We start from the raw sequence: 27,998 nt of genomic DNA, 5'->3' as shown, positions 1-27,998 counted from the left end.
GCTCCCCAGTCCCATTGGTTGCCTCCCCCCCTGCAGCACCTGGCCCCCCCCAGCCACCCGATTGGCCAGCGGCCCCATCAGTCCTCGCCTGGCCGTGCTGACGTCATCCTGCAGTAGCGGGGATGGGGTGGGAATGAGGGAGAGAGTGAGGACGCCCGGCTCGAGAGCAAACGGGAAGCCTCTGCAAGTCCCCCACCTCAGCCACACAGGTTGGGGTCTGTCTAGGTCTTCTCTATGGACTAGTGTGGGCTGCAGGCTCTTTTCTGTCCCTGCCCTGCGGCCCGCTGTCTTCCCTCCCCTCCTTGGAGAGCCTCTGCATCCCTCCCCCAAGGTGGAATCAGCCGGCTGCAGGCTCCTGGGGGCGAGCGATCGCCTGGCCCTGCCCTGCCCTGCCCACACCACACCATGACCCTCTTGCTGTTGCCCCTCTTGCTGGCCTCCTTGCTCCCCTCCAGCTCCTGTAACAAAGGTGAGTGAGGTGGGGGAAGGGGGCACTGAAAGAGGGGTATCCGGCAGAGCCATGTGGGGGTAGGGGTGAGCAGGGGCTGTAGAGCTCTCTGGCAAATGACAGGTGTTGGGTTCTTCGGACCATTCCCCTTCCCTTCCGTTTTCTGAGAGCTGCCCCTTCTCTCCCTCACACCCGCTTCTCCACATCCTCCTCTCTGGGCTGTTTCTCCCCCATGTGTTTCTCTGGCTCCCATTTGGTCCTCATTTCCATCCTGGGGTCTCCGTCTCCCCCTCCTCCAATTTCTGCCTGTGGGAGATATCTCAGGTCAGAAGGACTTGCCCCGAAGGGTGAGACACATCTCTGGATGGTTCTCCGTGTTCACTGGGGTGTGCCCGCACTCAGGGTGTGTGACAGATCCATCTGGTTCATCTCCATCCCATCCTGGGGAGAAACAGTTCCTTGCAGCTCAGCAATTCGGAGCACGTATGTTTTGGCGTGTTGCTCCGGATCCGTACCCTGCATACAGCTGGGCTGAGGGTTACCAGAGCTGCCCTCTCTGGCAGACAGCAGAGAAATTCAGCTGGGTGAGGCCATCAGAGGGACGAAGGGGGAGGAGGGCAGGGAGAGAGGGGTTGGGGGAAGAGGGCTCAGGTAGGTGGAGAAAGGCAGGTAAGGGCAGAAGTGGGTGTGTGTGGGGGCGCTTAATGAGTGGTGAGAGGGAAAGCTGAGAAGGACGAGGGAGATGGGGCGTGGGAGGCGGTGAGACGGAGGGTGAAGAGAGTAAAGGTGGAGGCAAAAAAAAGAAGACTGAAAGGGGAGGCAAGAAGAACAGGTGAGGAGAGGGGGAAGGGAAAGTCAAAGAAGGAAGGGCAGGGAGCCAGGAGTGCGTGAAGGAAATGAACACCAGGAGAGTCTGTGGCCCAGACAAGAGGAGCAGGGAGACCTGGGGGCGAGACGTGGGGAAGGGTGCCCAGCACGGGCCTTGCTGCTCTGCAGGCCTTTCATCTTGAGGTTCCTCGCCTCAGTCTCTGACCTCAGCTCAGCTTCTTAGCCTCCTGCCACTTCCTCTGCTTGCTTTCTGAGCACCATCTTGTGGCTTTCTCCTCTGCCATTAGACAAGGGGGTTTTGGTGGTCATCTGTAAGAAAAGGGCAGGCATTCCGGTACCAGAAGTCTTTTCTATGGTGTGGTTGGAGGAAAGAGTGGAAATCAGCCTTTTTTATTCACCGCCACATACTGGGCATGTTTCCTTTTTGTGACTCAGTTTCCCTCTGATGATATGTCTTCCTCCACCCATGTTCCACGGATAGACCATCACGAATGTGCTTTGGGAGCCTGGTGGTTGGCATGGTGGGGTTAGATAGAGCAAGCAGTGGCAGTTGGGTTGGCGGGGATTAGAGGGGAAGGGAACACACTGTGCCCTCCCTGTAGCCCCTCACCAGGCTAGTGGGAGTTGGGTCCTGGGGAGGAGGAGACATAATTGAGCAAGCTGAGAGTGGCAGAAGATGGGGAAATCTAGAGGCTGAGTGGGTCCCACATCCCTCCTGGTTGGCTGGTGGTTGAAGGGAAGAGGGGTGGGGTAGGCAAGAAGTAAAATGAAGTCATGAGTCTGTATAGGAAGTGGGGTTCAAAGAGTGTGGGGTTGGGGGGGGGACACAGAGTTGTGCTGGCTGTGAGTGTGCTCCCTTGTGTGTAGGGATGAAAAGCGGGGAGGGGATCTGTCCTGTTTCTAGGCCAGCTCAATAATCCCTTAGGATGTCGGCTGTGCTGGGTCCAGTGATTTGGCATTGATTCCCTTGCTTCATCCCTGCCCCTCTCTGTCCCCCTCCTTCTGTCCTATATTTTCCCTTCTCTTAGGTTGAATGGACTTAGGTTGGGGCTTGGTTGGGAGAAGTGCAGAGTGGAGGGATCAGGACTGAAATGGGATGATGGTGGCCATGGAGAGCGTAAACACTCACGATCTCAGGAAACGTCTAGATCTTTTTCTAATCACAACTCTGCCCTTAATCTCTGCCTTCCTGTTCCCGGGGCCTTCTGATGGCTCACCACCTCTCCCTGAATCTCTAGTCTCCACTCTGTAGCACTTGAAATCCCTAAAGAAAATTCTCCACCCTCTGACCACGTTTCCCAGGGGAGATAGTGGTCCCCCACCTCCCCCAGGGCAGGCCGTTGCCACGGAAACTACCTATCCTGCCACAGACACATACCTGTCTCTCACAGACACTCTGACTCCTTTAATGCTGATTTCTTGTCCTCAGCCCTTCCTTCTGCAGGTGCTTCTGCAGCGGGTGGAAAGGGTGATGATGCTGGAGTGTGTCTGAGTTGCGTGGGGGTGGAGGGTCAGCTCACAGGTGTAAGTGTGTCTGGCTTGCGTGGGAGTGGAGGGTCAGCTCACAGGTGCTTTCTGTCCTCCTCCTGGGTGGGAGTCAGCCAACAAGCACAAGCCATGGATCGAGGCAGAATACCAAGGCATCGTCATGGAGAATGACAACACGGTCCTGTTGAACCCACCACTCTTTGCCTTGGACAAGGATGCCCCCTTGCGCTATGCAGGTGATTGGGGTTGGGGGATGGCAAGGCGGGTAGGGCAGAGAAAAATGGTTGGGAAGGCAGAGGGCAAGGTAGGAAAGGGAAGGAAGTCCCTGGAGGGAGAGCAGTGGAAGCGGGGAAGAGGCCTTGGCAAAGTGGTAGCAGTAGGCTTAAGGATGGTGGCTGAGTAAAGGGAGCCAGAGAGAAGGAGGTGGGAAGGCAGGGGTTAAGCACACTAAGATTTTGTCAGATATCAGACCCAGTAGCTCTGAGAGGTTGCAGCTTGGGGGAAGCTGGTGTTGGAGCTGTATGTCTGATGATTAACACTTTCACAAGTACCAGAGAAGGGCTGGGGTTTGGAGGGAGAGGTGAAGCCAAAACCAGTGCAGGGAGGTTGAGGCTGGGAAGAAGATTCTGGAAGTGGCGAAGGAGAAAGAGCCTCATCTTCCCTCCCCACCCTGGGCCAGGTGAGATCTGTGGCTTCCGGCTCCATGGGTCCGGGGTGCCCTTTGAGGCTGTGATTCTGGACAAAGCAACTGGAGAAGGACTGATCCGGGCCAAGGAGCCAGTGGACTGTGAGGCCCAGAAGGAGCACACCTTCACCATCCAGGCCTATGACTGCGGCGAGGGCCCAGACGGGGCCAACACCAAGAAGTCCCACAAGTGAGGAAGCCCTGTCTCCTGCTCCCTGCTGCTGGGCCCCCCTCTCTTCTCCCAAGCCCCTCACTGTCCTCTGCCCATGCTCTCATTGATACCCCTGTCTGTTCACCGGGCCAGGGACAGGGGCCATGTCCTCCAGGAGCCCTCACTCAAGGTGACAGAAACATGTAGTAGACTCATGGGATCTAATTCTGGTTCTGCCTCTTAAGACCTTGGGCGACTTACTTAGCTCTTCTGGATCTGCTTTTACTTCTCTGTAAAATGGGGAACATGATGATTCCTATTTCCCTAGTTGCTGTGAAGGGTAAAGGAGATGGTTTATGTAAAAAGCGTGTAACAGCGCTGATACATGAGAAAGGCTCAGCACATGGGAGGTATGATGATGAGGAGGGTAAGGAGAAGGACGAGAAGCACCTCGGCCCACATCCTGATTCCTTCCACCTGCCCCACCATATACTCACACGCATGGGAAACTCATGCATAGCGCTAGGCGAGGGTGGGCAGGAGAGGGCTCCGGCATGAATGAAGCTGGGGCCTGAGAATCCTATGACTGTGCCCGGCTAACTTCTCATCTGAGAATGGGAGAAAGATTGGTAGTCAGGGTTCCTGGGCCGCTAAGAGGCATTGGTGATAAAGGGCTTCTTGGGATTCAGTTTCCCATTTGGAGATAAGGACCCTGCCTCTGAGACCTGGGCACCTAGATCTCGGCAAGGGGCAGGGCTCAGCATGAAGGGCAGAGGGCTGCTCGCCGCACGGGGCCCAGGTTGCGGGGAGGCACACTGGACGTGCACATTGCACGCGGAGACACAGAGGGCAGCACTCCTCTTGCGCTCATATCAGATGATGTATGGGTTTTATGTAAATACCACTTCCCTTTTCCTGGTTGTCTTAAAGATTTTATTTTAATTAATTAATATTTTTAAGGATTGATTTATTTATTGAGAGAGAGAGAGCATGGGTGCACACAGCACGCGGCTGGGAGGGGCAGAGGGAGAGGGAGAGAGAAACTCAGGCAGACTCCATGCTGAGTGGGACACCCAGTGTGGGGCTCGATCTCAGGACCCTGAGATCAGGACCTGAGCCACTCAATTGATGGCGCCATCCAGGTGCCGCATAAGGATTTTTATTTTTAAGGAATTTCTACTCCCCATGGGGGCTTGAACTCACAACCCTGAGGCCAAGAGTGGGTACTCCCCTGACTAAGCCAGCCAGGCACCCCATACCCTGGTTGGTCTTAACTTGGCTTTTATTCTGTGTCTTCCTTGATCATCCCATTGGATTTGATTATGTGGAGGAAAAACCAACTGGATATAAAATTCTGTTTTATCCTGTGTCTTGGCATCCAACCTATAGCATTCTGTACAGGAGTCCTCCAAGTCAGCTGCTGGTGTTCCCTGGTGTCCCCTTCCTTACCCCTTACATCAATCACCCCTTCCCTCATGGGGCCTGTAGTCCTGGGGGGTGGGATGGGCATGCCCGTGGCCCTAGGCTCAGGGCACACTGGTTCCTGCCAGCTCTGACTCCAGTCTGCATTCCTACTTGTGCCTCTCTTCGCATTTCGAGGCTGGCTGACTCTTCCCTGTCCCTCCACCTGCTCTGGTACCTGCAGGGCAACGGTGCATGTGCGGGTCAACGATGTCAATGAGTTTGCCCCCGTGTTTGTGGAGCGGCTGTACCGGGCTGCCGTAACCGAGGGGAAGCTTTATGACCGCATCCTGAGGGTGGAAGCCATTGATGGCGACTGCTCCCCTCAGTACAGCCAGATCTGCTACTATGAGATCCTCACCCCCAACACCCCCTTCCTCATCGACAATGATGGTGAGTCCATCCCCTGCCGCCCCAGCCGCCCTGCCTGGTACACCCCACATCCATCAGAACGCCCTGGCACTGAGCTCTCCACTTGTGCCCCTCAGATCCTCATTCCAGAACCTCTTTCCCAGTGTAGAGTCCTTTTCCCCCCAGACACCCCCTTCCCAGCTTCCTGCTGCCTAATTCACCCGCTGCCCAGTTGACTCATGAACCCTCACCTTGCCTCCCTAGGCTTTCCTCTAGTGTTCCTTACCCTCTTTGTCTTCCCCTCACACCCATCCCAGGAAACATTGAGAACACGGAGAAGCTGCAGTACAGTGGCGAGAGGCTCTACAAGTTCACGGTGACGGCTTATGACTGCGGGAAGAAGCGGGCAGCAGATGATGCCGAGGTGGAAATCCAGGTGAAGCCTACCTGTAAACCAAGCTGGCAAGGTGAGGAGCTCCGCTCTGTGGCTCTCCTTGTGAATCCTCTTCCCTTCGGTCTCCCTTCTTGTCCTTTCGACAGTCAGAGGGCTAGCTTAGGAGCCAGGGGAGAGATATTTAGGGCAGGCTTGCAGCTGTCTATCCAAGAGCGTCAGGGGACACGACAAGGGCAGAATGGATAAGAGGGGCTGCCTTCCTCGCCTCTCTCTCCACCACTTCCCTCTCACTTTCCCCTATGCAGGCTGGAACAAAAGGATTGAATATGCACCAGGGGCAGGGAGCTTGGCTTTGTTCCCTGGCATCCGCCTGGAGACCTGTGATGAACCTCTCTGGAATATTCAGGCGACCATAGAGCTACAGACCAGCCATGTGGCCAAGGGCTGTGACCGAGACAACTACTCAGAGCGGGCCCTGCGGAAACTCTGTGGTGGGTGTGCCCTCCCCCTTTCAAGACCTCTCCCTGACCCTCCTCTGCCTCCTTCCTAAGACTCTTGCCTCACTCCTTCCCTTGCCCACCCGCAGGGGTAGCTACCTGCAGAGGTTATAGCATATGGTTAACTCTGTGGCCTCCAAAGCAAATCAGTATGTCGTTTGCAAAGACGTGTGATTCTAGCACAAGACCATCACCAGGTCCCTTGTGGAGCAATGGTAGGGAGAGAGGAAGAGGTGCAGAATGAATTGGAGAGCCATTCCTAGAAGAGGGGTCCACCTTCTGGGGTCTTTGAAAGGCCAGAAGAGGCCATGGAACTAGCTGGGGTTCTCTCTCTCCTTCAGTCCCTGTTGCCCTGGCTGCTTTCTGTCTCTCCATTTGCTGCCTCTCAGCTCTGACACTTGTGCCTTCTGGGGCTTCTGCAGGTGCTGCCCCTGGGGAGGTAGATCTGCTGCCCATGCCTGGCCCCAATGCGAACTGGACGGCGGGACTCTCGGTACACTACAGCCAGGACAGCAGTCTTATCTACTGGTTCAATGGCACCCAAGCTGTGCAGGTGCCCCTGGGTGGCACGGCTGGGCTAGGCTCTGGACCCCAGGACAGCCTCAGTGACCATTTTACTCTGTCCTTTTGGATGAAACATGGTGTCACTCCCAACAAGGGCAAGAAGGAAGAGGAAACCATCGTGTGTAACACTGTCCAGAATGGTGAGCCTTCCCCAGGGCACTGGTCTGAGAGTGAGGAAACTGGCTTCTTATCCTGCCTCTGTCACTGCCCAGTTTGTGGCTATGGACAGGTCACATCCTCTCTCTTCCTCTGCAACTTGGCAGTGCTAGGCTTGACGATCCCTGATATTGGGTGGCTTACTGCCTGCGTAACTGGTTGAGACCCTACTGCTCTCCAAGCGCCATGGAACTACTTGCTGCCCTTCTCACCTGCAATCACTGAGTCTCCCTGCACCCCACCATGTGGTAGGCTGTCCCCTAGTCTACTCCCATTGAGCCCGTCCACTGCAATGGAAAAGCTTGGATAGTGGTGTATCCCATTCTTTCGCTCCCACCACCATCCTGTCCTCCTCTTAGAAGGGCTAGTTGGCTCCATCTCCACGTTTCCCTCTTCCCTCAACTGCAGTGGCACAGTCAGTCCCTCTCGGCTCCATCTTGTCCTGACCTTTTATTTCTGCTCCTTCTCTAAGCTCACTTCTCTTGACCTGAAAAGGGTTGTCACAGACGGAGTTTGCATCAACCAAAGGACCTATAGAAATCTGGGTGGGAGCAGGCTGGCCAGTGTTCCACCTCGGCCAGTCAGAATGCTTGAGAAGCCCTAGTGATCCATTGGATTGGACTCTGTGTGTGTGTGTCAGAGGGGGTAGAAAGAGAGAAGATTTCAGGGAATACAGGAGGGAGAGCCCCTGAGAGAGTGATGAGAATCGTGTGTCCTCTCCCTCTGGGGCTTTGAAACTGTTCTTGCCTCAGGCCCTGTGTTTGACCCTGTCTCTGTCCTCTCCCCTCAGAGGATGGCTTCTCTCACTACTCACTGACCGTCCATGGCTGTAGAATTGCCTTCCTCTATTGGCCTCTGCTTGAGAGTGCCCGCCCAGTCAAGTTCCTCTGGAAGCTGGAGCAGGTGAGGCCAGTGCCAGGTTCCTGGGAGGGCTGGGTGGGTGTATCTTACTTCCAGGGAAGGAGGGTCCTGGGGCAGGGGTTGGCATTTTCTGGGTTGCCCTGTGCTCTCTTCATACTGCATTTTCAGTTCCTGACCATTCTACCCCCAGGTTCTCTTGTTCTCCTTTTCCAAGGCTTGTCTCCTGCAGAAAGCACTCGGGATTAAAAGGAAATTGGGAACACATTACTACTAACACCATACCCAACCAAACATCTTTTCTCCCTTGTTTTATTTCATCCCTTTCTTACCTAGAACCTTCACAATACATATCCCTGACTCTCAAGCAGTGAGCATGTTGTAAGCCAGAAAGTAAGTAATTCTGGGGTATGCAGATTGGGTTTGAGTCTGGCCAGGGTAACTCGCTAGCCATGAAATCTTCCTTGGTATGTCTACATCTCAGTTTCTTGGCCTATGAAATGGGAATAGTAGAAATTGTTGTTGCAGGATTGTTGCAGGATTAAAGATGTGATAGACCTTATAAGTCAGAAGGAATGTTAATCTTCATTACTATTCTCTGCGATTATGAAGGATAAATAAAAACAGGCAAAAAATGTGTAAAATCCTCTCTTCAGCTGACAGTTGCCATCTGTGCTTTATTCATTCTCTAAGCTGACCATGAGAAACAGTGGAACTAATTTGAGTTCCCATCTCCTTTTTTTCTTGTAAGCCCCAGTGGAGCACCGAGTAAGCAAATAGCTGAAAGAAGGCAGGAAGTGGGAGAAAGAGAAGAGGAAAGGAAGGGTCTAGAAAATCCACAAATTGGATAATTGAGGGCTGTCTACAAAGGCTTTCGCTTTCTGTGGCACTCTTTGAAAGAGACAGTCCGTCATTTGCTGCTCCTTGATCTTTCCCCCTTGTTGCTAATATTAGTAACATGACTCTGCTTCTCTTTTCTCTTTCCTTATTTATTCAACAAATATTTGTTAAATATCGATTAAGGCTCTATCATTCTGCTTCGTTCTGGGGATACAATGGAGTATGAGATAGAACAAAATCTTTGCCTTCTTTGAGCTTACATTTTAGTTGGAGAGGTAGATTTTTGAAAAGTAAGAAGTCATATACAAATGGTAAATTGTAATACATTTTCTGAAAGAAAGGGACTTTCTGAAAGCAGGGGACTGAAGTAGAGAATGGGGGAAAGGCAAAGAGAGGGGAATTTACCTTAGATCAGATGTTCAGGGAAGACCTGATTGAGGTGAAATTTAAGTTTTGCTCTAAAGGATGAGAAATGGGTGAGAAGAAAGTGCTTTAGGCAGGCAGAAGAACTGATGCAAAGGCCCTGAGGCAGGAAAGCACTCAGCATGTTACACATAGCAAGAAGGCCACTGGGGTTAGAATACAGTGAACAAAGGGGAAAGACTGGACATGAGGTTGGAGAGATGAGCAGTGATCAGGTTGTACAGTGGACTTTGACAGCGGGGGTTTGTTTAGATATTGTCCTATGAGAGGCAGGAAGCCTTTTGAAGGGTCTGAAGCAGGGAGGTGATCTGATCAGATTTACATTTTAAGATGGTACCCTTGGCAACTATGGGAGGAATGTATTGAAGAGACATAAAAGTGGAAGGATCCAGATAAGGCTGTGGCCACATAAAGGTTGAGGACTTGACTGATGTGTGACAGTGTAGAGAACTGCACAGAAATTTAGAGCTTTTAGCTCTGTTTGGACCTAGGATCAACAGTGCCGCTGATGGATTGGGTGTGGAAGGCAAGAGAAAGAGAAGGATCAAAGCTATCCTGCAGGTCATCCATTTGAGAAACTAGATGGACTGTGGAGTGTTTATGCTGTCTCAGGGAGGAGTGAGGGGACTGGGAAAGGGTGTGGACTTCCATCTTGCACGTGTTAAATCTGAGAGACCTGTGAGACATCAAGTGGAAAGCCGGGCATTCACAGGAGAGCTCTGGGCTGGAGATGTAGATTCTGGAATGATCAGTATAACTATGGTATCTGAGCCCATGGGAAACAGTTACTTCCTAGTAACTCCTAGGAAGAGCATGTAGAAAGAAAAGGGAGAAGAGTCTAGGTTGAATCTTAAGACATTCCAGCACTTAGAGGCTGATAAGGCAGAGAACTCTCTACCCCTGATTCCTTCATCTTGACTGACCTTAGGAGAAACTTCCAAGGGGAGCCTCTTTGTTTTACTGTTGGGTTACAAGCTTCTCTAGACCTTCCAGTGCATGCATGCATACATACATACATTTTTGGGGAAAAATTTATTCACAAAATAGTGTGGTCCTCCTCTTAGGAATGTTTATAACGTTAGAGATCTGCCTGAAGAATGGAATTTTAGATACTTACTTGGTTGGTGCTGATAGATTTTGGGTAGGGATGTTATTTCTGGAACTGGCTAGGCAGCAATTCACTAGTAAGCCTTGCTGATAGAGCGGGGAATGTGAGGGACTCTACCCTGTCTCCCAGGAGAAGGGGCAGTACCTTGTATTGGTTCCCTGAAGATAAAGTAACTGAGGGGTTCTTGCCCTTGTGCTGCCCTCCCCCTAGGTCTGTGATGATGAGTGGCACCACTATGCTTTGAACCTGGAGTTCCCCACAGTCACACTTTATGCTGATGGCATCTCATTTGACCCTGCCCTCATCCATGACAATGGTCTCATCCACCCACCCCGAAGAGAACCCGCTCTCATGATTGGGGCCTGCTGGACTGGTAAGTCCCCTCGAGCTTCTCAGTGAAGACACTGACGGTTGGAGCCTCTAATGGCTTAGAATTATTGGTGAAGGAGCAAGGGCAGCTTGACTTGTAGTTGGGCAGGATGATTCAGAGAGATCTCCAGGGGAGGAGACCACAGACCCCCTGAATCCCCTCTCTCCAATCTGTAACCTATTCAACTAGTCATCACCTCAGGCAGCACTGGAATCTCTGTTTGTGTAACTTTGGGCAGTGCCCATGTTGTTTCATCAAAGGGATGACTTCTGCGGTACATTCCCTTGCTGGAGGTCAGTAATAATTAAGAGAGTCACCAGTTTTCCTTAAATTATTTCTTTCATTCTTTTTTTTTTTTTCCCTTATGGGAGCATGTGTGCGTGTGTGTGTGTGTGTGTGTGTCTTACCAGAGACCTCGTTTTTTCTCAGCAACACACTTGGGGGTTGGTCTCTAGTGGAGGCGGGAGGGATTAGGTGTAACATCGGTGGACAGGTTGCCAGTCCTATGCAGACGGGGACAGAGCAGGGAAGACCTCGTCTTCCTCACTGCCAATCTGTCCCCACAACCCTAAACTCATTGCCACTTTGTTTTTCCTCCAGAGGAAAAGAACAAAGAGAAGGAAAAGGGAGGAGACAACAGTACAGACACCACACAAGGTACTCTGTGATTAAGAACTGGAGACCAGAGAGTTCTCACCTTAACTTTCTGTGCTGTGCTTCTAATTCCATCCCAACCCTAAATCCCAGTCAGCCTCATAGTTACTACTGCCCAGGCCTCCAGGGGGCAGGGCCTGCACCAACTACTGCAAGGCAGGGCTCCCTTGGCGAGGTAAGGCCAGATGGAGCTTGGTGGCATCCTGGGTGTCCCTTCCTGCCCACAGAAGGAAGTGGAGGAGTTCTCTTGCTGGCTTTCCACATAGTGTATCAGACTGTGGGAGGCAGGAGGAGGTCCCAGGCAGGGAGATCTGGGCAACTGTGAAGCTCCACACGTCCCCCTGGGTGCTCTTGCATGCCCTATGACCACGCCCTCTCACCTTCTCTGCCTTTTCCTCCACTGGCTCCTCTTTCCTCCTTTTGGTTCCACTCCTGTCCTTCTCTTTCTGCCTCTCCTGGGAGCTTTTCTCATTTCTGTGGCTTCTGTTTTTCACCCTTCTCCTTCTCCTCTCCTCTCCGTCTTCCTTTCTCCGGTTTCCCAGCCTCACTTCCTGGTCTCTTCTTTTCATTTCCATATTTCTTCTTCTCATGCTCTTCCTCCAGCCTTCTGCCCTTCCTCTCTGCCCCCTTTCCTGCTCCAGCCACCTCTCCCCTCACCCACTCTCACCTCCCGTCCGCCCCTGTGTTCCTGCCCTAGGAGACCCCTTGCCGATCCACCACTACTTCCACGGCTACCTGGCTGGTTTCAGCGTGCGCTCAGGCCGCCTGGAGAGCCGCGAGGTCATCGAGTGCCTCTATGCATGCCGGGAGGGGCTGGACTATAGGGATTTCGAGAGCCTGGGCAAAGGCATGAAGGTATAGCCCCTTCCTCTAGCCCTGCCTTCCAGGCATGCCCCCAGCCCCCGAGCCCTGCCCACCTCTCCTCCTCTGCGCCCTTCCTCTCCCACGGCCCGCCCGGTCCTGCTCTCAGCTGTCTGTGTCTGGGGCCCAGGTCCACGTGAACCCCTCGCAGTCCCTGCTCACCCTGGAGGGGGATGATGTGGAGACCTTCAACCATGCCCTGCAACACGTGGCTTACATGAACACTCTGCGCTTTGCCACGCCCGGCGTCAGGCCCCTGCGCCTCACCACTGCGGTCAAGTGAGTGTTGGGTGGGGAGGGCAAATCTCAGAGCAGAGTCAGACAGTGTCCGAACTCCTTGGCCTTCGAGGTCCCCCGGGGCTAGATACCCCTCCCTCACTGTATGGATGGGGAGATTGGGGCCCCTAGGTTCAAGGGACCTACCTGCTCAGTTGACATAGAGATATTTGTGGAAGAGCCTGGACTACACTCAGAGTTAAACAACGGATTCATTACTCCTTCCGCCAACCACCCTTCCGGGACTTTGGGGTTTTAATTTTCCCTATGCTTCTGTGCTGATATATAAAGTGGGACAGACAGGGTTCTGGATTGGGAGCTGGGAGATCTGACATTAATTCTGACTCAATACTAATTGCCTGGATGAACTTGAGCAAATAGCTAGGGCTGTTTCACCTATTTTAGTCTTGATTCATCAAGTTCTTGCAAGGTCAAATAAGATGATCTAAATCTGGGTGTTGGTAACCTATGGCCCTGGGGCCAAATCTGGCCTACGGCCTGATTTTGTAAATAAAGTTTTATTAGAATACAGCCATCCTCATTCATTTGCATATTATTTCACACTAAGTTGGCAGAGCTGAGTAATTGGGACAAAGTTCGTACAGCTCCAAATGCCAAAAATATTTACTGTCTGGCCCTTCACAGAAAGTTTGCCGACTTTTGAAATCTAAGTAAATAATTTTAATTCTTTAAAATAAAAATTGTACATTATTTGCAGTTTAAGTATAGTAGGGGTTTAAAATACAGATTGAGAGATAATGAAGGCATAATAGTTATGGACATAGAGTCTATTCACATTGAGCAAATGCTATAAAGCAGGGATGGCAATAGAATCTAAGTCACAGAATTGTTACCAGAGCTAAATGATACAATCCAGATCCAACACCTGGCAGAGCGCCTATTCCACCAATGGGGGTGATTATATGCAAGCATTTTCACCCCCCCCCCCACAACCCCAAATGTTTGTGGGGCAGTTTTTTTTTTTTTTTAAAGATATTATTTATTTATTCAACAGAGATCACAAGTAGGCAAAGAGGCAGGCGGGGCGGGGGGCAGGGGGAAGCAGGCTCCCCGCTGAGCAGAGAGCCCTGATGGTGGGCCTGATCCCAGGAGCCTGGGATCATGACCTGAGCCCAAGGCAGAGACTTTAACCCGCTGAGCCACCCACACGCCCCTGTGGGGCAGTTTTTAGGACATACTGCCACCTAGTAGGTGGATTACACAGTGCAGAAGTCAGGATTCCTGAACAAGCAGTCCCTTCTCCCCAGCTCTGCCTCAGTTTCTCCATAAGCGATACGAAGATAAACATCTCTGGCTTGTCCCTGTGCTGGGAAGGGTGGGTTGAGAGAGGAGAGAGCTCTGAGCCCTGCAGAGTGACTGGGCATGCTTATCAAGTCTCACAATTCGAGCTCTTGGAAGGCAGGGGCAGCAGCTTTTGGGAATTGTGCTGCAGGCCTTTGGTGTGGTCACGGTGTGAAGCTGAAGGCAGCAGGTAGGTGGAGTCACGAGGGCATAGACCAGAGCTGAGTGTTCTCTCCCCACCGCCCCCCACCCCTCCATGCTCCAGCTGGAACTCTAGTTGTTCAAGGGCAGTCACGTGGTTATATAAGGTTTAACTCACCAGAGATCAAGCATTTGGCTCATACTCTTTGCTAGACTCAGGAGCCCTGTCGGAAGGCAGGGCACTGTCCTCTGGCTCAGGCTGGGGCTCTGCAAGGGGAGGGTCCTGCAGTGGGAAGGGCTGACATCCTCTTGTGTTTGTGGACTCATCTGAATTCCTCCTACCTCTTTCGTGCGTGCCCCGGGGAGAGGCTTATCCAAGGGCTGGGAACCTGACTTTGGTCTTTGAGTAGAGGGAAGGGGCCTTGTTTTCTGTAGGAGGTCGAGAAAGAGAGCTCACATTTTTGCATTTATGAGGCTACCATGGGGTTAGTGCTAGCCTAATACTTCTTTGAGGTCATTGGAGAAAATAGAGGGATGTGTGTGTGTGTGTCTGTGTGTCTGTGTGTGTGTGTTCATGCTCCTGTGAAAGAGGGAGAGGCAGGGGCCTAACACTACCTCCCTTTCTCTGATACGTAGCCTCCCCCTAGTCCGTGTGGCTTCCCTGGGTTCTAGAGTTCAGTTCTTGGATCTCTGTCCATTTAGAGCTGGATATTTGCAACTGTTTGGTCAATGCAGATTTTCCCTAAGGTTCTTTATCCTCTCTTTCTTGGAAAACCCATCTAGTTTGTGACATTAACCCCTGAATAAATGGCTACCACATCTTTTTGTCTAACTTTGTCCTTTTCCCTTAGCCCTTGACTCTCTGCCTATATCATGCTATAACCTCTATCTACAGGTTCTGCCAGCCCCTCCAGCAGATGAGCTGAAAGTGGAATAATGACCTCTGATACCCAAACTAGGCCCTCTCCCTAAATTCTCTATTTCTGTGATGGTGTCTCCGCCTTTGCAATCACTCAGGCTGGAGACCTCTGAGTCATCTCGGACTTCTCCCTGTCTGTCCTCCACACCCCATCAGTTGGCCAGGTCACCCTGATGCTGCCTGTGCTGGGTGTCGGGGAATCTTTCTCCTTTTTTCCCATTCCTGCTGTTAAGACCTCAGCCCTGGCTCTGATTGTCTCTCACCTGCCCTATTGTCATAACTCCTCAAGAGTTGACCCATCTCTAGTATTCTAACTTCAGGTCACCTTCCCCCGGAGGCTGGGTTAGTAGTGGTCACACATGAGAATTTTCATCCTCCTATTTCCCTGATATAGAAGATATCTATGGCTTCCTATCAGCCAGTGCTCAGAAACTGCACTCAAAGCCCTCAACCATCTGACCCCAGCTTTCCTGCCACATGTTCTTCTGTTCCCCTTGGTACATTCCTCACCATCCACTCGAGGGTCTACCTTCTTCCTGGTGAAGTCCTACCCTCCTTCCAAGGCAGCTCAGCTGCTACTTCTTTTGACTCTTCCTCCATTCCCTTGCCAAATGCCCCAGTGCCGTCCTAGCCAGAAATCTCGTCTGCTTCCCTAAACTCAGGGGTTTTTGTTTGTTCCACTTCCCTTAGCCTTAGCTAAGGTGACGACGTTTGCCATTGCTTTGAGGTTGTGTGCCATGGCTGAGCTCTTGACCAGATCTTTAGTGCCTTCAGGTCAGAGCCGGCTCCCTGTTGCTCTTTGGGTCTCCTTTGGATTGCTCACTACGAGGTGCGCATGTCTGTTGGAGTCCGAGCTTTCAGGGTCAGCTGATGTTTTCCAAGAGGCTCTGATCTGGGCCCCTTGGGATGACCATGCAGATTCTTGGGCCCCACTCCTTGTGGCGCAGGAATTCAGCAGGCTATGGACACTGGTGACATCATGGGCTCTGAGTTCATCTATCTGCTGGGGTTGCCCTTCTCCCTTCCCCTTTTGGCTCCCGTGGTTGAGCCAGGCACGCTCATTAGCACTCCCTCACTTCGCACAAGCATACGGACCATTGGTCCTACTTCGAGTTACCAGCTCCCTTGTGAAGGCTGCTTGTTCAAGGGGTGCTTCTTTATAAACAAGCTTGGTGCAAACCCAGACCCCAAATAGTGGGCTGTGGTTCAGTGAAAGGAGTGTGACCTTGGAATAAGAAGAGTAGGTTTAAGCCTTGGCTCTGACACGTATTTCTCGTGTGGCCAAGATGTTCGATCTTCTCTGGTTTCTTACCCTGAGTCCACCGTGTTGCAGTGAGGTGAATGAAATAATGTGTAGAAATGCTTCAGAAACCAGTGAGTGTGATGAGAATGTGTGGTGTTATTCTTACTGATTGGCAAAGCAGGGGGCTAGAGGTGACCCTGGGAACACCTTCCCGAGGAGCTGTCCTGTGGGTTGGTTGGCCTGGCCGAGTACTTTAGGAAGTCTCTCCTGGCACCGAGGTCAGTGAGGCTTCTTCATGGGACCATGGAAGCTGGTCCAAGATTGTCACATTAGCTCACCTACCAGAGTAGGTTTCTCTGATATTGAAGAATGGATAGAAGGCACACCAAGGGGAGGAGGACATCCTTGGAGATGCTCCCTCACCATATCCCTCCCCTCCATTTTTGTTATTGAGTATTTCTTTAAAAATTTTTATTTATTTTATTTGAGAGAGAGAGCAAGAGCACGCATGATCACGAGCGGGGTGAGGGGTAGAGGGAGAAGCAGACTCCCCGCCAAGCAGGGAGCCCAACGTGGGGCTTGATCCCAGGACTCTGGGACCATGACTTGAGCTGAAGGCAGATGCTTAAACTACTGAGCCACCCAGGTGCCCCTGTTGAATATTTCTGGACATGTATCTGCCACATATTTTACTGAACACAGGTTTTAATTTTATTCTCCTGAGTAAAGCACTGTGTATGTGTAAACATTTTTGTAGGTTCAGCTTGTAGAATGAAGAGTGATAGATGTTCCGTAATCTTGGGTGAGGGCATTGATGATGGGCTCTTCCCTGCAGGTCGGGGTTGCCTGATCTGTCCCTGACCCTTCCCCGCAGTGGCATCCTCCCAGGAAGGCTATCCTCCCTCCTGCTCTGCTATGGAGGGCTAGTGATGCTGCTGCATAGACACTGTCTCTCTCTCTTCCCTCACTCTCCCTGACATGGGGGACTCTGTTGTAGAGATGGAGGCCCAGAAGGATTGAAACAGAATATGGATCATAGGGGATGAGGTGTTGGGGTCACAAGCTGCCTCTCTCCCCTCTTGTCATACAGGTGCTTCAGTGAGGAATCCTGTGTCTCCATCCCTGAAGTGGAGGGCTATGTGGTGGTTCTTCAGCCTGACGCCCCCCAGATCTTGCTAAGTGGCACTGCTCATTTTGCCCGCCCGGCTGTGGACTTTGAGGGACCTGAGGGGATCCCTCTGTTCCCCGATCTTCAAATCACTTGCTCCATTTCTCACCAGGTGGAGGCCAAAAAGGATGAGAGTTGGCAGGGCACAGGTAAGGATGACTCCAGGGAATGATGTCATCCCGAGAAGTGGCCCATGTCTGGAACCAGAGGGAGGGAGAAAATCTGGGGCTAGAAAATGTGAATGACTTCATCCTGCATTTTGCTTGCCGAGAACCATTTACTCGAGGACAGGGAGCCAGGAAGAGACCTGTGGGTGTGAGGAAGAGGGGGGTAATGGCATTTTTGAACATGATGCTGACTGCTCTCGGGGGCTGAGCCTGGAAGGGGAGGAAGAATGGCCACGAGGTGGGCCCTTTGGCTGTGACTTATATGCTGACTCTCTCCCATCCAGTAACAGACACACGCATGTCAGATGAGATCGTGCACAACCTGGATGGCTGTGAGATTTCCCTGGTGGGGGATGACCTAGACCCTGAGCGGGAAAGCCTGCTCCTGGACATGGCATCCTTGCAGCAGCGAGGGCTGGAGCTCACCAACACGTCCGCCTACCTCACCATTGCTGGTCAGTGGGGACTGAGAGCTTGTCTTCTTTTTCTGTGGGTGCCCTTCCCCATGATCAAGTCCAGAGGGTCCTTCTTCCAGGCCTAGGGACATGGCCAAGTGCTATCTTGCACCCTTCCAACTTGGAAGCTCCTCTGGCTTCCAGACTGCCCCTGGAGGTACTGGTATGCTGGGGTTTGGGCTCCCACGTGATTCTCTTTCCCTGCTTCTCTCCACACCTTGGCTCCCCTCTTTTCCTGGTTTCCCTCTCCTGTGGCTCAGTCTTCCCTGATGAGCTTCCAATCCTCCAGCAGTTCAGTCCTAGCTACCTTCTTTATGTCTTCCACCTCTCTGATCTCTTGCGCACACCAGAGCTTTAACTCACGTGCTCACATCTTCGTGAGTAGTAGCAATGACTTGTTCCTCTCTGCAGGACTCCCCCTAAGGGAGGATGGGAGAAGATGGTCATAACTGGTTCCCTCCCATTTCCATCCCCTTCCAGAGCCTTGCCGAGGACTTCTGTATTTTCTACTCTCTCCGTTTGCCTCCTGCTTGCCTCTTCCCTCTGTCTTGCAGGGTGTCCTTATTGCCGTCTCTTCTGCCCTACCCAGAAGCCTCAGAGCTTTTGGAGAAGAGCAGGGCAGGACTATCCTAGTCAGGCAGAGCCGGGGTGGGGACAGAGGGGGACATCTCTTGGGAGAACTCAAGTCATACCCTTGCGGAGGAGATAGGATGGACCCATGCTGCGGCTGTGTGTGCTGTCAGCTGGTCTGAGGGAGCGGGTCCTGCCCTGAGCTGCTTCCTTCTCCCGCAGGGGTGGAGAGCATCACCGTGTACGAAGAGATCCTGAGGCAGGCTCATTACCGGCTAAGACACGGAGCTGCCCTCTACGCCAGGAAATTCCGGCTGTCTTGCTCAGAAATGAATGGTCGTTACTCCAGCAACGAATTCATCGTGGAGGTATTGAGAGAGTCTCCTTCCCTCTGCTCTGCTGTCGAGGAGGAGCCTGGGTGTCGTGGACTGAGGCCCAGAGGCGGTGGGATGGGAGTGGGCCTCGAAGCATGAAGGAGCCCCCCGGCAGTGGCGGAGAAGGAGATGTTGTGGGGCAGGCTTAGCAATGGGCTCCAGAAAGTGGAGTGGGGCGAGCAGAGAAGCGGGTGCCCACTGAGCTCTCCCTCCCCAGGTCAACGTCCTGCACAGCATGAACCGAGTGGCACACCCCAGCCACATGCTCAGCTCCCAGCAGTTCCTGCACCGTGGTCACCAGCCTCCCCCTGAGATGGCCGGACATAGCTTGGCCAGCTCCCATCGAAACTCCAGTATGTAAGCCCGAGCCTGGCCAGGCAGGGTGGGGTGGTGATGGGGAATGGGCTGGGCTCAGGCATCTTCTCCACCACTGGGAGGAGAGGAGGCCAGCGGAGCTACGGTTCTGTTCCCTGTGCTGCCTGACTTTACTGACCACTCCGTGGTCTGCTAACTTTCCACCAGGGAGACAATGAGCCTGCGTCATTCGTGGCAGGGTTCGGAGGGGGGCGTCCTCTCATGCCCAGAACCATAAAGTCGGTGTGCGGTTTAGGTGCCTTTGTTGTTCCTGCTGCCTCCCCCCAGCAATGTCAAAGTAGCCTTGCACCTAGGGACCTTCTGTAGTGAAGCTATCAAGTATTTATGAAGCACCTACTGTGTACTAGCATGGTCTTAAAGTGCTATTAGGAACATAAAAGAATTATATGCTGGATACAGTTTCTATCCTCAAGGAGAAGATTGGTGCTATTAACGTGTATTATTATGTGCTATCTGGAAAGTCACGAGTCTTTCTAAACCAAAGTGTGCGGCTCAGCAAAGCACTAAATCTATATGGACAGCTGCCCTTCCAAACAATCTTGTTTCCTGACTGTCATCCTTTACCAGTGAGGCAAAGTTTAATTACCAATTTAAGAGTTGCTTAATTGTAGACAAACTGGAAACTACAAGGATAAAGATGAAAAATCAGCCATAATTCCATCGCAGATAAGAAGTCATTATTAATGTTCCAGTTTTTTTCCCTATTTTTTTTTTCTTTTTACAAAGGTGAGATCAAACTATTTTATAACCTGGTACTTACACCTAATATAGAATGATTTTCTTCCACATTATTAAAAGCTGCAAAATGATTCTGATGATGTTGAAAATGATTTTTGGAATCCCTATTAGAATTGCTTTCAAAGCCAATTTATGTGATGCATTTATTTTATTTATTTTTTAAAGATTTTATTTATTTATTTGACACAGAGAGAGAGATCACAAGTAGGCAGAGAGGTAGATGGAGAGAGAGGAGGAAACAGGCTCCCCACTGAGCAGAGAGCCCGATGTGGGGCTCGATCCCAGGACCCTGAGATCGTGACCTGAGCCGAAGGCAGAGGCTTAACCTACTGAGCCACCCAGGTGCCGCTGCATTTATTTTTATTTCTTCTTAGATACACTTTGCTTTTGACCTGTTTCCGTTTTACCCAGTTTCATCAGACACTTTTGTCAGAGTTGCTCTGGATGTCATTTGAAGTTTCTAAGCATACAACCTACTCTCAGAGGGCCCAGATTTGTCACTTCTGAAGAAAGTCAAAAGGTGTATCATGTACTCTGAAGGCAATTCCCTAAGGAATTCTGAAAATATTTCCTTGGAAGAAGTCCATGATCACCAAACATGACTTTGAAAGTTACAGAGCTCATAGCAATACATTTAGTAAGAATAGTGAGCACATTGATGTGTACTAGGTGCCACGATCACGGACTTTTACACACATTAACTTTAGTCCTCACAAACAACAAATGAAATAAGTACTAGAGATATCCCCTTTAAAAAAGTCAAGGGAGGGCATCTGGATGGCTCAATGGGTTAAGCCTCTGCTTTTGGCTCAGGTCATGATCTCTGGGTCCTGGGATCAAACCCTGCATCTGGCTCTCAGCGCAGCAGGGAGCCTGCTTCCCCCTCTTTCTCTGCTTGTCTTTCTGCTTGTGATCTCCTTCTCTATCAAATAAATAAATAATAATAATAATAAAAAGGAAATGGAATGGAAGCCCAGAGAGGTTAAGCACTTTATCCAAGATCACACAACTAGACAGTGTTAAGAGCCAGGATTCAGATCCAGGCAGGAGGAATCCTGAGCCTGTGTACCAACCATTGACTTCCATATTTTTTCCGGTTATGTTTGATGCTTTCTTGCTTTTTCCTTTTCCTTTCCTTTTCTTTTTTTCTCTCTTCTCTTCTCTTTACTTTTCCCTTGCCTTCTCCTTTCCCCTTTCTCCCTCCCTCCCTTCTTCTTTCTTCCTTTCTTTCCCTGCCCTTCCCTTTCCTTCCCTTCCCTCCTTCCTCCTTTTTTCCTTCCTTCCTCCCTTCCTTCCCTTCTTCCCTTCTTTTCTCATTACTTTATAGTTTAATCTAATTTGGAGGAGCTCCAAGGTCTTCCTAGGGCTTTTTTGACTGAGGCTAACTCCCTTGTACCCCCAGGGATTCTGTCTTGATTCTCCCTTAAGTGATGGCCACCACTAGAGTCTCTTGTGGTCCCTTTCCCTGGGACTGGCTCCCTTCTCCTTGCTCTTTCTGCAAACAACTGCAGGGGCCTCTCTAAGTGTTCTTACTCACTATAACAAAACAATCGGAGGTAGGGGTGGAGGGAGAAGGGAAGCAGGGTTGAAGAGGGAGCTTGATGCATAACCAAGTTGCAAAGGTTCCTAGAAACTTCACACAATCTTTAGAGACCTGTGAGCAAGCTAAACCCATTTTTGTTAAAAAGACCCTTGGGGCCAGCTTCTCCCCCTCTCTCCCCCATTATGATCCCCTAGCTCTTTCTGCAGTTCTTTTCCTTGGGAATTTTCCCGCTCAGCCTCGTCTGGGTTGGGTCCTGCTACTCCGGTTAGGCTCAGAGTGGATAAGGACTGGCATGGCTGCTGGCTGGCTGAGGTTCTCAATCCTCGTTTTCTGCAAGGAGGGACTCCTTCGTAACCACCGCAGAACTTTGTGCCCTGAGCGACCAGCTGCCCCACACTGGCTGGCCTGGCAGGCCGTGTTTCTCACCCCTCATCCCCTGAAGCTGCCTTGGGGTGCTCCAGGGTGTGAGTGAAACCCAGCTTTCCTCTCCGCTCTTCTGAGCTGATGTCTAAGCCAACCACACTTCCTTCTGAGATTTCAATTGAGAGAGGCCGCTTGCTTTTGCTTTTCCCCTTATTTTGGTCTGAGTAGGATGCCGAGTTCATAGCTCACCTAAAGCCATTGGTGACAGACATCTGAGTGTACCCGTTCCATACACCTTCTCTGACTCTTCACGGTGTTCCTTCCCGTGATTGTCCTCACCTCCTGATTGTCCCTGAACCCTTCCAGCTGCAAGTGTGGGGTTACGGAGTCATGGCTTTGCCATTTCCAGTTGCACTAGCCAGGGAGAAACCAAAGGAGACATAGTAGAGCCTTCCAGTGGGATGGGGGTTCATTTCTCCGAAGCTCCTAAAATCGGCGTGAATTGGGCCAGTCTGGGAAGGTTTTGGGGGTAGGTAGAGTATAAGTTTGGACCCTGAAGGGTAGAAGGGATTTTGGCTGGGCAAGAGAGAGAATGAGAATTTGAGAACTGGGGGCAGGCAGCAGGCTTGGGGTGTTCAAGGTTAGGGAGAATAAGGTTGTCTCCGAAGGGTGAGGCCAGATGATGAAGACAATATTTATCTAGTTTTCCTGGATTTTGATACACATCAGATCGGCCGGGGAGCTGTAAAAGTGCTTGGTGCCTAGGTTACTTTACGCCCCATACTAGTTAAATCAGATTGGAGGCGGGAGCGAGGCATCAGTGGGTTTTAAAAATCCCTAGGTCATTCCAATGTGCAGCAAGTTTGGGAACTGTTTCCCTGCTTTGTTTCCTACAAGTATCTGAAGCTTTGCAGGAAGACATGCAACGAAGTAGGGTAAGTGTAGGGACGCTTGGGTGGCTTAGTCAGTTAAGTGTCCAACTCTTGATCTCAGTTCAGGTCTTGATCTCAGGGTTGTGAGTTCAAACCCCACGTCGGGCTCCATGCTGGACATGGGGCCTACATTAAAAAAAAAAAAAAAAAAGGAAATAAGGGAAGTATACAAAATGAACTAGGGAGTGAACTAAGGACAGTTCTGAAAGAAGAATAAGGTGCCGGGGGTAGTGCAGTCCGTTCACAAAATACATACCCTGAGATGTATGTGGTTGCTAGAGTGGGCCAGGATTTGGTCTCTGAGCTTAAGCAAAAGGAAGCCTGAGCAGTTATGAAAGTCATATGATATAAGCCGACCAGTATCTCAAGGGAAGTTCTGGGACTGAGAGCAGAGAGAAGTTTCTACCAAGGATCTTCAGAAAGAGGGCACCAAGCGGGGCTGTGGACAGGGCTTTCAACAGTGTCCTAACAACCAACTGAAACCAGAAATTTCGCAAGGGCTGTTTGATAAAACAGCTTTTCCTGCTGGCTGTGTGGGTCATTCAAGGCCAGAATTAACTGCTTGGATCTAAGGCAGCAAGGAAGGTTGATTGTACTTTTTATAAACTCTTGATTTTTGTCTGTCGCTAATTTAAAAATCCTGCCATCTTGCTGGCTTCCAGGCTCATTTAAAATTAATTAGCTCTACTTGTTTGCCCGCAGACACAGGGTCTGCATTTTGTCTTTCACGGGGCCATTTCTTATTCCTGGCAATCAACTTGTCGTTTTCTTCACCAGGCTTTGGGCTCAGAAGAACAAATGCATTTGATTAAGGCACAAACCAGAAACTTTGGCTTGTCATCATTGGGCGCCTAGAGCAACTTTGCCTGCGATGGCCTTCTCTCTGAGTCGGGGGAGCATTCTCTGCTCCTTCTGGAGCCTGGGCTTAGCCACAGGGGCCATCTCTTGGCAGGATTACTGCTCCTGGATCTTGCCCATTGATGTGGAGACCTGGCCTCCCAGGTCTCCCATTTCCTGCAGATGGCCAGAAGAAGCACCCTGTCCCCTTCTTCCCTCTTACCCCATCCCTAGGCAGTTGAGAAATGCTGAGCTGGCCATCTCTGCCCTAGAGCCAGTACCTAGGGAGCCTGCCTGCCCTGTTTAGCAGGATTGGCTCTCATTGGCAAGTGGCCCCAAGTGAATTATGGGTCGGGTCAGAATGGGGACCAGCTTGGCAGAGGGCCATCAGGGTGGCCTCCCGGAGGTGTGAGGCTGGTGTGCCTGCTCAGGCGGGACATTTTCCACACTCCTGGCTGGCCCTGGAGCTCGTGGCAGTCTGCAGGTGCTGGTGGCTGGGAAGGAGGGGTTTTGCAACAGCCGGTGTGCGCGGCTCCTCTGCCCTGTGCTTTGCATTCTGCTTTGTCTCTCAACATGTGAGTCTTAAAGGCTGTGGGTAAATTTGGGACCGGGAGATCTACCTGCTGGCTGCGTGTGTGTATGGGACGCTTACATGTAATCATCCCATAGCCACGGGACAGTCCAGATTCTGGGCCTCACGGAGCCCTCTGCGGTGGGCTGGGCTTCTGGGCACACGAACGGTGAGCAGAACCATGTGGGGTGCAGTGACTCAGCAGCCCATGCGGGCCCTCCGCCTGGGGACACGTGTGGGGGCTCGCCACCTTCACAGGCTGACTGAGGGGCTGTGGGCTCTCCTGCCGGGCCTCGTCCTGCCGGTCCGGGTGCTGCTCGTGTGTGTGCGGGAGGGGGTCAGGGCCGTGCTCTCGGCTGCTAACTCTGTAGCGCTCACAGCCCGTGTCTGTACTGTTTACACCTGCCTTCAGGGGGTGGCCTGGATTGCCCGGCTGGTGGGGGCCTCGGTGGCGCTGCACCTATGGCTCTGCTCTGCCCTGCTGGAGACCCTCAGACACATCCCTTTGCTCCCACTGTGCGCGCAGGCTGCCAGGTGGCTAGTGCGCACGGGGGTATGGGCCGGCGGAGTCCTGGCTCAGGTGCGGGGTGTGGCGGCTCTGGCCCAGCTGTGGGCCCACGCGCTCTTCCTGGGTGCGTGCTTGTGCCTCCACATCTGCTTTGCCGCCATCAGCTCTAAGGTCCGCGTGCGGGTGCACGCGCCTGTCCCCATCTCACTGCCCTTCAGGGTTCGTGCTCCCCTGAGCCTAGGCGTCAAAGGGAGGCTGCCTGGCCAGAGGCGCGACAGGGCCCAGGGGGAGGTGGGTATCCCTCAGGGGGAGATTTGGGAAGAGCAGGAGCCCCAGATGCCCAGGAGCCCTCAGCCCACAGGAAGAAGAGAGGTGTCACAGAGCAGGAATGAGCTCAGTCCAGGTGGGTAAGTGAAGGGGCTGCTCTTTGCCCCTGGGACCTGTCCCTCAGCCTGGGGTGCTGCTTCTCCTCTTATGATGCAGAAGGACTTTCTCTCCTCTTGCACCACTGGGCATGTGTGGCTGCCCCTCTCCTTCCCCCACTGGGCACCAGGTACCTCTTCTCTAAGCTGAGTGTCTGAGTGGCCCCTGGGGAAGGCACAGGCAGAATGACCTGGGTAGGCTCCAATCCTTGCCCTCTGTCTGCTGAGAATAGGGCGGCTCATGAGAGCATTGGGCCGGCAGCTCTCCTCCCTTGGCCTGTGTCCTGCTTTGGACACCTCCCTCCCTCTGTCTCTGTCCCTCTGACCCCAGCAGCTCTTTGACCCCCTCTCCTCCCTATCTCCTGCTCTTCTCAGTAGGGCTCTATTTCTCCTCCAGCTTGCACAGGGGATTCCTCCCTTCTGGGCCATCAGGTTTCCTGTCTTCTCTTACTCTAGGACTCCCTCTTCCCCCGGGTGCCCCCCCACCCCACCATCGCCCACTCCCTGCTGCACCAAGTCCCTGCAGGTGCGCCCAGCCTGTGCCCTCACCGCATGCTTTCCCTGCAGTGGTCCCTAGCGCGGCGACTCTCATCATCGTGGTGTGTGTGGGCTTCCTGGTGCTCATGGTCGTCTTGGGCCTGGTGCGCATCCACTCCCTCCACCGCCGTGTCTCCGGGGCCGGCGGGCCTCCAGAGGCCTCCAGCGACCCCAAGGACCCTGACCTCTTCTGGGATGACTCAGCGCTCACCATTATTGTGAACCCCATGGAGGTGAGTGGCACTGGGAAGTGGGCAAGTCCACAGTCAGGATGTGGCTGGAGCATCTGCATGGCCAGGCCCTGGGCAGAAAGCTCCAGGCTGAGCTGCCCTGGGTGAGAAGGAGGAAGGTGTAGAGGGGGTGGGGTAGAGGGCCCGAGGGAGTGCGATCCTTGCAGGAGAGGCTCTGGGCTATGTGCAGACCCCTGAGCTCCGTGCTCTCTGCTCCCACCTTGTTTAGTCCTACCAGAATCGGCAGGCCTGTGTGGCGGGGGCTGCCGGTGGCCAGCAGGAGGACGAGGACAGCAGTGACTCAGAGGCGGCGGACTCCCCCAGCAGCAATGAGAGACGCATCATTGAGACCCCTCCACACCGCTACTAAGGCTGCACCCCTCCCCGAACAGAGAATTCTGCCCCGGTGAGACAGAGACACCACCAGAAAAGAAACAAGGACATTCTGAGAGAAGAGACCAAGAGGGAGAGAGCTCTTCAGAATGAGTCGTCCTTTAATCCCCAAATCCCAGTGGCGCCACTGGGATCTGCCTCCCCTTGTGCCCCCAGCCCACCTCCCTCCTGTACCTCTGGGCTCCTGTTTCCCGGAAGACTCTGGCTGCCTTCTCTGCCCCTAAGACAGCGACGCCCTAGCTTGCCCAGGTCTCTGTCTGTCCCCTACCAACCATGCTCTGTATGGGGGGCTGGGGACGTCATTAGTGGCCAGGGGTGGGATCGAAGGGAACCCTTCCCTACTCTCCTGTCCATGGAGGCCTTCCTTCCCTGGGGCTCCCTCAGCTGGGCCTTTATGGCTTCTCTTCTGTTCCCTCCTCTCTCTGTCTTTCCACGTCACTCTGGGGACCCCTGCTGCTTCATCTCGCCCACTCTCCTTCCTTCTCTGTCCTCTTTCCTCTCTTCCCCTTGCCTGAGGTCCTACAGCCCCTGCCCCTTCCTATGTGACCCGGCCATGGCCAGGTTGTGGGGATGGCGGAGGGAGAGTGGTAGGGGGGGCCCAGGTATTATATATAATGTATATTTTTTCATGTTGCTGTGAGTGCAGCCCCTGTGTTCCGTGTGCAGCTCACAGCCTTGTGTGTGTGTGCGTGGCATCGTCATGTCCTGGGGTGGGGGTAGGGAGATGGGTGTGGTGAGGGAGGGGATACACCCTAGGGTTTTCAAATAAAACAACCAGAAAAAGCCCTTCGAGCTGCCTCCTGCCTCATCCTGTGTGGGTGCTGCGTAGGTGGCAGGCTCTCCGGTCCCAGGGCCTGCTCGGGTTTCTGAGCAGGGCCAAGGTGAGGGGACAGGGTATCAGAGCACCCCCTAGGTAAATCTCCAGAATCCAGGATACTGGGATGTGACACGATTGGCCCTACTGCCTTCTTCCTCCAGCAACCTCTAGAAAAGCATAGACAAGTCAGGGAATGCCCCAGAAGCCTGGGCTTCAGGGGAGACACGGTCAGTGCCTCCCCATCGTTTGGAGGTTCTGCCTGTAGCTTGTAGCCCAGGAGCCCAGGGCGAGAGGGCAGGTGACCCTACTATCTGTATAAGAGAACAGGCTCTGGTTCATGTTCCCAGGTAGTGGGGAACAGGAACAAGATGGGCTCGTTTCAGAAGAGGGAACTGTATTGGGAGCATCCTTCTGGTCCCTTCCCTGTCCCAGGAAATACCAGGGATCCACATCTTAATTCCTTCCTGTCCCATGAGGAACTTCAAGCAACAGCGATTCTCTATGCTTCTCAGGAACATAGTTTGGGTGGAGATGGAGCTCACTGGCCCAGCCCAGGCTCCATCCAGGCCTGGTCTGACCCCTGCCAGGTGCCCTGACCTTACCTATGGCTTCCTCCACCAGCTGTGTGTTGATGCCTCCAACCTGTGTGTCTCCCTTCCAAACCCTTTCCCTGTGCAACTACACATTGTTGTCTCCACCTAGGCAGCTGGTGCTTCAAAGCCACTCTTTTCCCTGTTTCCATTCTCCTTACTCCCTGTCGCCCATCCCTTTCCCCTTTTGCAGAGTACCAGGGAAGCGGGAAGCCTGGGAGTCCATCTTTATTCCTCCCTCTCCCTCAACCTCCTGTCTAAATGTGACTAGACCCTGTCAATTTTACCCCTTAAAATCTCTCAGATGTGTCTTTCTTTCTCTTTCCTCTACTGCTGCTGCTGTCTCAAATCCTACTTCTTCAAGATATACAGGTTGCCTGTCTGTTGAAA

At 52.5% G+C, this 27,998-nt stretch overlaps 1 protein-coding gene across 1 annotated transcript; it reads left to right on the top strand.

The window, feature by feature from the left end:
* The first annotated feature begins 108 nt into the window (after positions 1-108).
* CLSTN3 (calsyntenin 3) lies at positions 109-26,991 on the top strand. The gene is made up of 18 exons (XM_044228114.1): positions 109-469; positions 2,878-3,000; positions 3,444-3,639; positions 5,246-5,454; positions 5,730-5,879; positions 6,112-6,297; positions 6,726-7,007; positions 7,814-7,926; positions 10,463-10,625; positions 11,223-11,279; positions 11,974-12,131; positions 12,268-12,416; positions 17,109-17,335; positions 17,638-17,808; positions 18,601-18,746; positions 18,970-19,105; positions 25,609-25,811; positions 26,038-26,991. Exons 1-18 carry the CDS (start codon positions 406-408, stop codon positions 26,176-26,178), a joined length of 2,874 nt encoding a protein of 957 aa, XP_044084049.1. The 5' UTR covers positions 109-405; the 3' UTR covers positions 26,179-26,991.
* The last annotated feature ends 1,007 nt before the right edge of the window (positions 26,992-27,998 follow it).

This window comes from Neovison vison, chromosome 12, assembly GCF_020171115.1.
Source record: "Neovison vison isolate M4711 chromosome 12, ASM_NN_V1, whole genome shotgun sequence".
Classification (NCBI taxonomy): domain Eukaryota; kingdom Metazoa; phylum Chordata; class Mammalia; order Carnivora; family Mustelidae; genus Neogale; species Neogale vison.
The sequence above is the reverse complement of the archived record's forward strand: the minus strand, read 5'-3'. Positions and strand labels throughout refer to the sequence as shown.

Coding starts and splice junctions, on each gene's coding strand:
- CLSTN3 (XM_044228114.1), top strand. CDS start 406: ATGACCCTCTTGCTGTTGCCCCTCTTGCTGGCCTCCTTGCTCCCCTCC. Junction 470..2,877: donor CTCCAGCTCCTGTAACAAAG/GTGAGTGAGGTG, acceptor GGTGGGAGTCAG/CCAACAAGCACAAGCCATGG. Junction 7,008..7,813: donor GTGTAACACTGTCCAGAATG/GTGAGCCTTCCC, acceptor CTCTCCCCTCAG/AGGATGGCTTCTCTCACTAC.